Genomic DNA, 12,846 nt, shown 5'->3' on the forward strand with positions numbered 1-12,846 from the left:
GGGGGGGGGGGAGTGGGGGTGGTTAGAGGGTAGAGACAAAATAATTGTAATTTGAAATTGGAAAATAGTTTTGGAAAATGTTTTCCTTAAGTTTTGAAGGGAAGTCATTTTCCTTAAATTTGAGGAAAATGAGTTGATTTGTAAAACATTTTCCAAAACATTTAACCCCACCAAACATGAGAAAACCGGAAAATGTTTTCCTTCATACCAAACACACCCTATATTTGTGTTTTCTAATTCTCAAAAATCAAATGCCTAACACTAACATTTTCTAAGAAAACCAAACCTATATTCTTGTGGAACAAATCTTGAAGATGAATTATGTCAAAAGAAACTTCAATAATATGATTTTTATTTCCATTATAGTTTCAAACTTGAAGATCTAACTTAGTCATTGTTTTTTATGATGACATGGTCCCTAATGAATGAATTATCTAAGCATTAGATGGACCATCATCTACTCCCATTACACATTAAAAAAAATGATACATTATAAGCCAAATTAAATATCCAAAATCATCCCTCGTACTTACAAACGCATGGAAGCACATAATTAATAAAATGGTGGCAATATTCAGTAACGTCTAAAATATTTAAAATTTGAATTGAAAATGTCAAATTAGAATATTTTATAATTAGCTGTTGAAATGTTCAATTGAAATGCTCATAGAAGTATTGGCTCTTGTTCCCCTCCATTGTAGTTTTGTCTATATAATTAGCATGGTAGGGATCTATGCCAAATCCGTCATCACCATGGATGTGAAAGCCTATGTGGATGATTTTTTTTTAAAATAACTTAGTTTGATTGTCTTAATGAAATATTGTGACAAATTTAAGGGGTTAGTTATGTATTAAGCCCTGCATTTAGTAACATTTTACCATATCTACCTCCAATAGGCTGCTGACTCTACAACCAAAAAAAAAGAGTGCTAAAGTTTTACTGGCATTAGTTATGTGCCATTAGATCTAATGTCGCTAAAAGTTTCAGGGACATATACAAAGAGTGTTAATTGCCACTAAAAATACATCTTTAGCGGTAATTTAATTCAGTTATTACCGTTAATTAATTGTCACTAAAGATCATTTTTGATGTAGTGTGACAAGCAACTCTGGGGAGGAATGATCCATTTATAGTTACTTGTTGGAGCTCAGAAAAATTAATCTGTCCACACATTAAAGTGAATAAACCAACAAAATGGTGGCAATATTGATGGCCAACTTGGGGAGGCTAATACCTATGGCCATCTCAAGAAAATCTCTACCTAAATTTTCCTCTTTATTCATCCCATCATCATCACTAGCCTCCCTTTCAACCACCGGTGACGGTGACGGTGACGGTGGCACTGGCATGAAAGCTGAACCACGACTTCTTAATCATTCATCTAATCCCATTAGGCGTTCAGGGAATTACCAGCCTCCCATCTGGGATTTTCAATTTATTCACACCCTATACAATCCTTACGCGGTACATACCTACATTTTCTTTATATCATATTATTCGTGTGCGTTATTCTATCATTCAAAATATAATTTGTAAATGTGTGTTGTGTAGGGAGATAAGTATATGAAGCGTTGTAACGAACTAAAGAAGGAAATGAAAAAGAATTTGATGGTTATGGTTGAGGGATCAATACAAGATCAATTAGATGCTAAGTTGGAGTTGATTGATAATTTACAAAGGCTAGGAGTAAGTTACCACTTTAAGGATGAAATTATGGAAGTATTGAGAAGTGTACATAACCAAAATAGTAGTACAACCACAGGAGATAATTCATTATACTCTACAGCATTGAAGTTTAGGCTCTTCAGACAACATGGTTTTCATATCTCTCAAGGTGCTCTCTATTTTTTTCCTAATTTCTTCGTTTTGTCATTTTTATATATATGTTCCGACCAATAAGATTTCTACTCATTTTTTCCCCGTAGATATATTGAATGATTTCAAAGATGAGCAGGGTAACTTCAAACAAAGTCTTTGTGAAGATACAAAAGGGTTGTTACAATTATATGAAGCTTCATTTCTGTCTACGGATTCTGAAACCTCTACTTTATTGGAGTCAGCCAATATATTCACAGTGTCCCATCTAAAAAACTATTTGCACAATTTAAATGATACTGAACATCAAGAGAATGGGACAGTGGAACTAGTGCGTCATGCTCTGGAACTTCCTTTGCATTGCAAGATGTTGAGAGTAGAGACAAGGTGGTACATTAAAATTTATGAGAAAATCCCAAATGTTGATCCTCTCCTGCTCGAGTTTGCTAAGTTGGATTTCAACATTGTTCAAGCAACACACCAACAAGATCTAAGAAATCTATCGAGGTGAGTAAAAAAAGGTAGCAACTCTTAGGGAAAATCACAGAGTATCAGATTATTAGAAATATATATCACCATAATTCATGTCCATACGCTTAGTAATCGAGATCTGAGGCATCAATCAATAAGTTTCCTACATCTGAAACATTATTTTTCATGAAATTAAGGTGGTGGAAGAAGTCATTGCTTGCAGAAAAATTGCCATTTTCAAGGGATAGACTTGTGGAGGCTTTCTTATGGATAGCTGGCATGATGTTTGAACCTCAAAAGAACGAATACTGTCGAATAATGTTGACAAAGGTCACTGCTATGGCAACAGTTATAGATGACATGTATGATGTTTACAGCACTCTTGATGAGTTGGAACTCTTCACTCATGCTGTTGAAAGGTCTGTAACTTAATTCTAACCTTTACAAATTAGATTTTTCTCTTATAAACAATACATGAATTGCTAAAAAGTTTTCTGATTACATTCAGAATGGAGATAAAAGCAATGAACGAACTTCCAGATTATATGAAAATATGTTACCTTGCACTCTTCAACACAACCACTGAAATTGCATACGAAGTTCTCAAAGAACAAGGGATCAACGCCATGCCCTACCTTACAAAATCAGTAAAAATACTTAGCTCTCTCTATATATATATTTGGATTCCCCTGTTTTAATTTCTAAAGGGAAAAGGATTATAAATGTCCTTAAACTATGTGAAAGAAACAAAAATGCCCTCCGTTTATAGTTTTGTTAAAAAATGTCCTTACCGTCAATATTTTGGTTCAAAAATGCCCTTAAACTATGCGAAAGGAACAAAAATGCCCTCCGTTTGTCGTTTGGTCCAAAAATGCCCTTGTCGTCAATACTTTGATCTAAAAATCCCCTTATTGTTATTTAATGGGTCAAAAATGCTCATTTTCCAAATAAATATATTATTATTTTCTTTTAAACATATTCTTTTTCTAATAATGTTTTTTTGAATTAGCAAATTTTTATCTTACTTCAATTCAGAAAAAAATAAAAAATGAAAATATTTCTTATTTTATTATCATTATTTTTTTATCGTTATATAAATATAAATTAATGATGGATATACTATGATCTTATATATATGACATATATTATCTATTGAAAGGGTACATGAAGTTATTCTATTTTAATTGATAAAAAGAGATTAAGAAGAAAAAACATATTTCCTACATTTTTATTTGTTAAAGTGATTTTAGAAGAAAAAAGACAAGAATAGTGTTCTTTAATAGTATTTTAATCAGGAAGAATATGTGTTTAAAAAGAAAAAAGTAATACATTTATTCGGAAAATGACATTTTTGACTCATTTTGTAACTATAGGGGCATTTCTGGACCAAAGTATCGACTGCAATGGCATTTTTGAACCAAACTATAAACGGGGGACATTTTTGTTCCTTTCACATAGTTTAAGGGCATTTTTTTACCCTTTTCCCATTTCTAAATATTTGAGATATTTTTCTATTAAATTAGTGGGCAGATTTGTGTAAATCGTACTTACGAGAAGCAAGATGGTACTACTGTGGATATAAGCCAAGTCTAGAAGAATACATGGATAGTGGATTAATCACTATTGCAGCCCCTATGATATTAGTCCACTCATTGTTCCTTGTCACAAATCCAATTACCAAAGAGGTCTTGGATTCCTTAACCAATTGTTCTGATATTATTCGATGGTCTGCTACTATTATTCGTTTAAACGATGATTTGGGGACATCCTCAGTACGCATGCTTATATATTGATTTGTTATTGAAAGTTATAATTAACATTAGTTAGAGTATATTTGAGATGATTATGTTCCTGATCTTAATTACTTCAGGATGAAATGAAAAGAGGTGACGTTCCTAAGTCGATTCAATGTTACATGAATGAGAAGGGTGGTTTTGAAGAAGATGCAAGAAAACACATCAATTTCATGATAAAAGAGACATGGAAATTGATCAATAGTACAGCTCAAGGGGATAATTCATTATTTTCTAAAACATTCATTGGATGTGTGCAGTAAATTCTGCAAGAGCTAGTCACTCCATTTACCACCATGGAGATGGCCATGGAATTCAAAATTCTCATATTAAAAATCGCATTTTCCAATTATTTTTCAAGCCCATCACAATTTCAGTTCTATAAAATCCTACCTTTTCGTTTTTCTTACTTTTAATGAATGAGTGTTATTTTAAAATGCTTTATAACATTTTATATTTACTAGTTTCTGGGAGAGCGTTGCATGTTTATCTCAAAGTACTTGATACAATGTTTATATTGCAAATAATAAATTTAAATGGTACGTATATTATTCGACTTTCTTTGTATATATATCTATTATGCACAAAAAATAAAAAATAAACTGATACATATGTTGAATATCGTCATTGATCAACTCAAATACGATCAAAAGTCATGAATTTTTCTTCGATTCAAACATGAATATGCAAAAAGTAAAATAGTAAAAAGAATTGATTGTATAATAATTGTTAGAAAGCATAAAAAAATATAACATCAAACTCATAAGCACAAACATAATCTTCAATAATAACTAAAAAAAATTGAGATGTAAATAAGGAATCTGTGGAAGGAAAAGAAGCATGACAAATATATATTTATACTAATAAGGGTAGTGACTCATAGAATTCTTGTTTCAACATTTTTTAATTTACTTATTAATTAAAAAATAGAACTCAGATACATATATTACAGGATACATGAGGGCAAAATTAGATGTAATTTATTCTATATTCATTGTATCTAAGTGGATTCACATATATTTGAGATACTTAGATAAATCTCGCTCGTCATTCTCCTATGATTCTGGCATCTCAGATACATGTATTTAGTGTGATTCGCATATATCTGATATACATAAGCATATCTTGCTCACCTCCTCTTTTGTTCTAGCTTGCCTCTCTCCCTATTTCAGTGTATATGGTAGCAAAATGCATGTATCTAGTTGTATTTGATTTGAAATCTGATATGAAATTAGTAACTATTGATATAAAATGTAATTATTTCAAACTATATGAAGAATTGTTTGTATAATTAGATAGTTTCTACTAAATGGCTAATCAATGACATGGATATATTTTTGTTTTACCTATTTCACAATAAATAAATATGTAAGAATATTTTATTTGTAATTATAATTTTATCTTTTAATATATTTAGTTAGGGATATATTCTCATAGAGGGTGTAAATATAACATTTTAATAGTATATATGACATAAAGTGTTTAATTTTTTTAAAATATAAATGCATATCCAAAATTAAGTTAAAATATTAATCCCGTGTAAATATAACATTTTAGGTAACTTTTCATTAATATCTTGGCAACGCGGTTTAAGGGAAAAAAAATTAGGAAGCTTTTGGAGAAGTTCGTTTGAAGTCTCTAAATTGTTATATATATCCGTCAATTCATGAATGAATTATTTTACAAAAAATACTCTTTTTTTTCAAGAAATAGCTAAAATTTATGAAGTCAAAATTTACAAATATCATCTTGAAGTTACTGTGACCAACAATGTTGTCGTTGTTAATGACTAGATTCTGGAAACTGTGCATCTCCATCATCGGAGACTCCACATGTCACGTCTCGAGGCTATCTCCTTGAAGTAAACACGGGACCTAGGATCACGAGTGAACCCAAGCTAATCCTGAGCTGGCATATCATAAGTAAACTGAATATATCTATGAAAACACGAACTAATGTGGAAGCTAAATCAATTTACAACTAATAGTGGGGAATACCCAAAACTGGTCTGAATATATAAATACAGAATAAGAGTACAGCGATCAGTGGCAGATCCAGAATTTTTGTTGAGGGGGTTCGAAGTACAAAGAAGTAAACACGTAAAAGTTACAAGATGTAAAACCGAGTGACATGGGAGGAAAATTTTAATTTTAATTTGCTAAATTTAACTTATATTGTTATGTTATGTTTAGGTTCTTCTTACTTTTACCCTGGTCCATCGAGCTTTTAAAATTTCTAGTGCCTTTCCTTTTATTTTGCAGTATTCTACTTTTTAGATTTTTTTTCTAAATTTTGAATTAGTGCACATTTAATCATATGTTACTTTAAAAACCATCAAGATTCCTTAGAAATGTGTAAAGATCGAGTTACTAATACTATAGTGCATATTCTGAAGATAAATAAATAACATCATCGATTTTTTTTAGTTCATTTAATTCAATTTACTAGGTTAATCATTTGTTAAAAAAAATTATGAACCAATCAAATAAGTTTAGTTTAGTTTTAATCTCTTTAGAATCGACTTGAAAATAGTAAGAAAGAGATACAGTGAAATTAAGAAAAAATTCAATTAAATAAATTTTATTAAAAGAATATTCACAACTTTTAAAATTTTCCATTCGATTAATCTTAATTTACTTTATTTTATATAATAATTTTCTAATTCAATTTTAAATTTAATAACAATTCATCATTTTCTCAAAGAGTTTCTTTAAGTTAGTACATGAGAAGAGAGTTATGTAGAAATAAAATGAGCAATATAAATAAGAAGAATAAAAGACAAAAATATAAAAAGATACAATAACATTAAGAAAGAATTCAATTAAATAGATTTTATTAAAAGAATATTCACAACTTTTAAAGTTTTTCATTCAATTAATCTTAATTACTTTATTTTATTTAATAGTATTCTAATTCAATTTTGAATTTAATAACAATTCATCATTTTCTCAAAGAGTTTCTTTAAGTTAGTACATGAGAAGAGAGTTATGTAGAAATAAAATGAGCAATATAAATAAGAAGAATAAAAGACAAAAATATAAAAAATGTGGCTAATAAATTTAAACAAAGATAAATTGAGAAAAAGATAAAACATAAAAAGAAAAGTTAAAAATAATATACTTTTAGATTGAATCCAAAAATAATGAGGCATTTTATTGGGTATTCTAAGCCCAAAACATGCATTTTAGCAATGAACCTCCTTCCCAGTGAGCCACGCTCCTCTTTTGGTTGTTGAAGGGGTTCATTTTACTATCTATACGCTTACAATCAGAAGTCTACCTTATATATATAGTGTAATTTTTCGACGAGGGGTTCGGGTGAACCCCCTAGGCTCCACTTAGGTCCACCCCTGATAGCGATACTGAACAATAACTCAAATGCTAAAGCTGACTCTAAAACTATGTCTGAAAAGGCCTCTACTGACTAGGGTTAGCTGGGGAACAAAACTGAAACCGAAATGAAAGACTGAAATAGAAAACATGTCTATTGTCCTCGAAGTATGAGGACTCACCACTGATGCTGCTGAGTATAGATCGGAAATCGATCTACGCATGATCTGAATGTTGAGGACATGAACCTACATCATGAAAGGATGTAGCGCAGAGTATGCGTCAGTACTTGGAATGTACTGAGCATGCAGGATATAGAATATTGAACAAACATATAAGCTAAAGAAAATATAACTAAGCAATGACATAATCTGAATTATAACAATAATATTGAATTATACTGAAATGAATTGAACTGAATGCAATAACCAAGTACTGATTTCTAACATAACATGCTGAGACTGAATATTGTTGTATAACTGAAAATCAGGTTAAATGCACTGAGGAGTCTGACTGTGGGAGCTACTATTAACCGACATAAAATTACGTAAGCTATCACTTTTGACATATCAAGAAAAAATAAAATAATTATTTTTTTTCATGTTTTACCCACGGCATTAAATATTTGTTCTCCAAATCATTCTCTAAGATGTAGTACTCCCTCTGTCCCCAATTATTTGTCCACTTTTGAATTGACACACCTATTAAAAAAATAATGATTGACATAATGAGCTTATCATTTTATCCTTATTAATTATGAAGTAGATGAATTAATAATTTAAAATTTTCAAGAAGTTGTAGTTTTTTCAAAATTAATTAATTGAGGATATAATAAGTAAAAAAAAATTGTCTTTTCTTGATTTATCAAAATGAACAAATAAAAAGAGACAACTAAAAAAAGAAAATTAGACAAGTAATTAGAGACAGAAGAAGTACTAAACATCATTTAATAGGATAGCTTGATAAAATATCTATAGCAATAATTATTTTCTTAATAAATGTATCAAGTTAAACAGTGACAATTAAAAATGAACCGAGAAAATACTTCTTTTATAAAGTCAAATTATATGAATCTCTGATCAACATTTTTAGATAATATATTAATCATATTTATATGACAAGTGTAATAATTTCTTATAATTTTTAAATATTAAATTGTGGCAGTGTTGAGGCAGCAAAAAAAGTAAATATCTACACCTCCTCATGGTTTTAGACTTGTAGGTCAAGGTATTTTCTTCTCTAAGACTTACGCGTGTCTTACATGCACCCTTAATATGACATGTGTCCTCGTTTAGTTGGCTTCTACTAGTCCATTAGCAGCCCCCACCCTAACATGGAGAACAGAATATTCAAGATTCTTGCTTGTCGACAAAAGGCCAACGTATCCGAGAAGAGGTCACCGGGTTCACGTGAACCCATGTTTTCCTCCTAAAATCATATATAATAGTATTATATTTTTTTAAGGGAAAAAAAATCAAATATGTCATCAAACTTTTAGAAAAAACTTATTTATGTCATCTGTTAAAAGTTTGGCTCATATATGTCATTATTGTTAAAGAAAAGGTTCATTCATGCCTTTTTTTAACTACAGTTTTGCTAAACCATTTTTTACACCCAAACAAGGTTTAACACTTTTCAATTGGAGTTTTTGGATCAAATGTACACTTTTTGCTTCTTTTTTTAAGAACATAAACAACTCCCAAATTTTCAACATCTTCCATTCTTCACGAAATCAACTCAAATTTCAGCTTCATCATTAATTTCTTTTTTTTGAAAAAAAAAAACTAAAATTCTAAAATCATCAGTAGATTTTAAAAAATTCACCCGTATTAAAAAAAATTCCAAAAAATGAAAATCAGTCCCAAAATTTCAAAAATTAAATAATTTATGCTAAGGCATAAAATGGTATGAGTGAATGGTTGTTATGTATTGTTTCATAATGTATTGTATATTGTTGTATCGTATTATATTGTTTAAATGAATACAATATTTGGATAAATTGTATCGTTTTCCACCATTACATAATGTCACACATCCACAATTTGAATGATAAACCTACAAGAAAAACGAGGTGCAAGGTAGAGCTATTATGAAAATGTAGGATAAAAGATAAAATATAATTATTAAATAATAAATAAAGACAAAAGGAGAGGAAAATATTAAGGTAACGACACGATCACACCAAGTTGATCGTTACCTAATGATGAATTTAAACGATACGATACAATAGAATTTAAGTAATAATGAAAATAAACATCGTATTTAAAATAACAATACAACACCAACCATCCATGTTAGTGGAATACAACCCCTCACTGGGAAAAAAATATTACAGCATATAGTGGCAACTCCCAAATTGCAAGAATATTTTGCAGTAACTTTGAACAAGTAGAGATTTTACTGTGGATTTGGTGGACGACTATTAGCTGCTGAGACCCTAGAACCCCATTCAAGCAGCTCTTTGCTAGTGTCATCTTTGTGGACAATCACTTCAATGAAACACAAACAATCTTTCTTTGCTCCATTTGCTGTTTCAATTGCTTCCACCAACTCCTCTTCACAATAAACCTACATACAATCGAGACGTTCAATATATTTAAATCCTTTCATTCAAGGTTCAGAGTAAAAAACAAAGGCGATGATTGAAAATTTGAACTTCCACTCACCTTAGTTGTCCAACATTTTCCTTCTCCGTTATGGATTGCATCGACTAATCCTGTGTAGTTCCAATTCTTGATCACATTGTAAGGTCCATCATGGATCTCAACTTCAATTGTATAACCACCGTTGTTTATCAAGAAGATAATGGTCCTCTGCCCACACCTTAGCATTGTTGAAATATCTTGAGCAGTCACCTGCAAGTACATTTCATTTGCCATAAAGTTGGATTAGACACACCGGAGAACGCCAACAATTCATTCTCCTCTATTTTCAATTACCTGAAAGCTACCATCACCGATGCAGGCAATCACCCGTTTTTCTGGTGCAGCTTGTGCATAACCAAGAGTTGCACCAACAGACCAACCAATAGATCCATACTGCATTTGGAACTCATACCTAAAAACGACAATCAAGAAGAACAAAACTTGTTATGATGATGGAAATAAATACCAAAATGACAGCAATTTGCGTAGATTTAATTTGTTCTGTTCTCACCCACATCCTTGTGGCAATTTCAGCTTCTGACAGTTGAACCACGAGTCCCCCGTCTCAGCAATCACAGCACTCTCACCAGTCAACATATTCTGAATGTGCTGAAATAGAACGTTAACCCTTAATGCCTCCTTAGGCTCACATTTGAGAGGAAGTCCATCAGGAACATAAATCCTATGATAATTCTCATAAGAAGTTGGATTATGCTTTAATCTCTTTGCTAATGCGGAAAGGAAATCCCTCATCAGAACACAACCAAATGCAGGTCCGTTCCCAATTGTCACACGATCAGGCTGGACAATGATCGCTTTCTCTTTCTTGAGAAGAAGAGAATAACCAACAGAACTATAGTCGTTAAAAATTGGTCCAGCAAACAAGTACGCATCAGCAGATTCAACAATTTCAGCACAGAAGGTCGTGCTCACTGCACCCCAGTAAGTTCCTAAGAAATGTGGATGGTGTTCCGGAACCAAACCTTTAGCGGCTGGCATCACTGCCACCGCATAACCACAGCTGTCAGCCAGCTCAACAAAAGCATCACATGCCTTTGCAACGCGCATATTTTGCCCTCCAACAAGCACTGGCTTTACTGCTTTGTTCAAGAACTCAGCCGCTGCTTCCACTGCTGCTTCCAAGCCTATCATATTACTTAATCTATACCACAAAAAAAAAAAAAAAAAAAAAAAAAAAAAAAAAAAAAAAAAAAAAAAAAAAAAAAAAAAAAAAAAAAAAAAAAAAAAAGAAACTCGGATACTTAAACACAAAGGCGAAGCCAGAATTTTAACCTTACGATTCTGATGAATTTTATAGGACGATTTCAAGTGTTAATAACTAGTTTCTGAACTTAAAAGTTTTTGATATTTTAATAAACTTATTTGAACAAAAATTATTAGATTGGACCGAACTCATATAAACGACTTCATCATGAAAACAGAGTCTACAATCAGAACAGAATTTTTTTTAAAAAAATATAAACAAAGGTCAAAGAATATATTTTAGGGAACATTTTCAAAATATGTGTGTCCAATATACAATATTATTACAACATTATGTCTGGAGTATATAAAAGTGTAACAAGCTCAAAACATGAGCTACTTGACGTAAATAGTTTCTCCGAATAGACGTAGAAAATAATATTTTACCTTGGAGAGAGGGAAAATGGAACTGGCTCACGACTGAACGTAGGGTGTGGAATCCCGGGCAAATTACATCCTACACTAATATAAACCGGCTTACTCTCTTTCAAAGATGTGGAAATTGCAGTATCAATCAGCTCATGAGCATCGTCTAAATTATTCAACACAGCCTGCAAAACCCACAAAAAAAATACTCCAAAATCAAACAACAGGTTCATACGATTTAAATCTCGAAATTTCAACAGTGCCACATAAATTAGGCCATCGGAGTAGTAAAATTGATGAACCTACCTGATAGCAAGTAACAGTTTGAAAACAACGAAGCTCCTGACTAAAATCATGTAACCCAATAGTATGATGAAGGATTCTATTAGTTCCATAATCATTCGAATTAGGTCCACCAACAATACAAATCAAAGGTAAATTTTCACTATAAGCACCAGCAATTGCATTAACAATACTTAATCCACCGACGGTGAAGGTAACAACACAAGCCCCAATTCCCCGTGCCCTAGCATATCCATCAGCTGCATAACCGGCATTTAGCTCATTACAACAACCTATAAGGTTAAGTTCAGGTTCAGCAATGAGATGATCGAGAAGTGTCAAATTGAAATCACCGGGAACGGAGAAAACGTCGGTTACTCCGATTTGGACTAAACGGCGGGCGAGGTGACGGCCGAGTGTTGAGTCAGGGGAATTGAATGGAATGGTGGAGTTTTGGATTGTAACGGCTTTATTGGTTGGTACATTTGCTATGTCGCCATTTATGGGCTTGCAAGTGTCGATTGCACCGATTTTGAAGTCCATTATTTATAAATCAGAATTCTCGTGGAGAGACGATTATGAAGAAATTGTTTTGTTTTGTGAGTAAGAAAAATGGAGGGAGTTGAGAAGATTTATATAGTGTTTGGATTATGAAGAAACAGGGGGCAGATTCATGGTATTGTTAAAAAGTGTAAATGAGAGTATACGGAGAGGCGGATTCATACCGGAGGTGTACGTGCAACTGTTAATTTCTAAAAAAAATTATGTATATATTTTAAAAAATTGAGAGAAATTAGAATATAATTAACCATACATTCAAAAAAAAGTACGTAAGTGTTCTTGTGTTATTCATACAACCTGAAGGAATTATTCATGAGATC

The 12,846-nt window shown here is 31.6% G+C and overlaps 1 protein-coding gene and 1 pseudogene across 1 annotated transcript; one reads left to right on the forward strand and one right to left on the reverse strand.

Annotated features, from left to right (window-relative positions):
• Positions 1-1,195: 1,195 nt before the first annotated feature.
• On the forward strand, positions 1,196-4,465 carry LOC102581267 ((-)-camphene/tricyclene synthase, chloroplastic-like; annotated as a pseudogene).
• A 5,085-nt stretch (positions 4,466-9,550) lies between these two features.
• LOC102578941 (pyruvate decarboxylase 1) lies at positions 9,551-12,642 on the reverse strand. Its single transcript, XM_006362311.2, has 6 exons — positions 11,990-12,642; positions 11,705-11,868; positions 10,566-11,216; positions 10,349-10,466; positions 10,076-10,264; positions 9,551-9,977 (listed from the first exon to the last, which is right to left on the reverse strand). Exons 1-6 carry the CDS (start codon positions 12,506-12,508, stop codon positions 9,807-9,809), a joined length of 1,812 nt encoding a protein of 603 aa, XP_006362373.1. The 5' UTR covers positions 12,509-12,642; the 3' UTR covers positions 9,551-9,806.
• Positions 12,643-12,846: the final 204 nt, after the last annotated feature.

Source organism: Solanum tuberosum, unplaced genomic scaffold, assembly GCF_000226075.1.
Source record: "Solanum tuberosum cultivar DM 1-3 516 R44 unplaced genomic scaffold, SolTub_3.0 scf00398, whole genome shotgun sequence".
Taxonomy (NCBI): domain Eukaryota; kingdom Viridiplantae; phylum Streptophyta; class Magnoliopsida; order Solanales; family Solanaceae; genus Solanum; species Solanum tuberosum.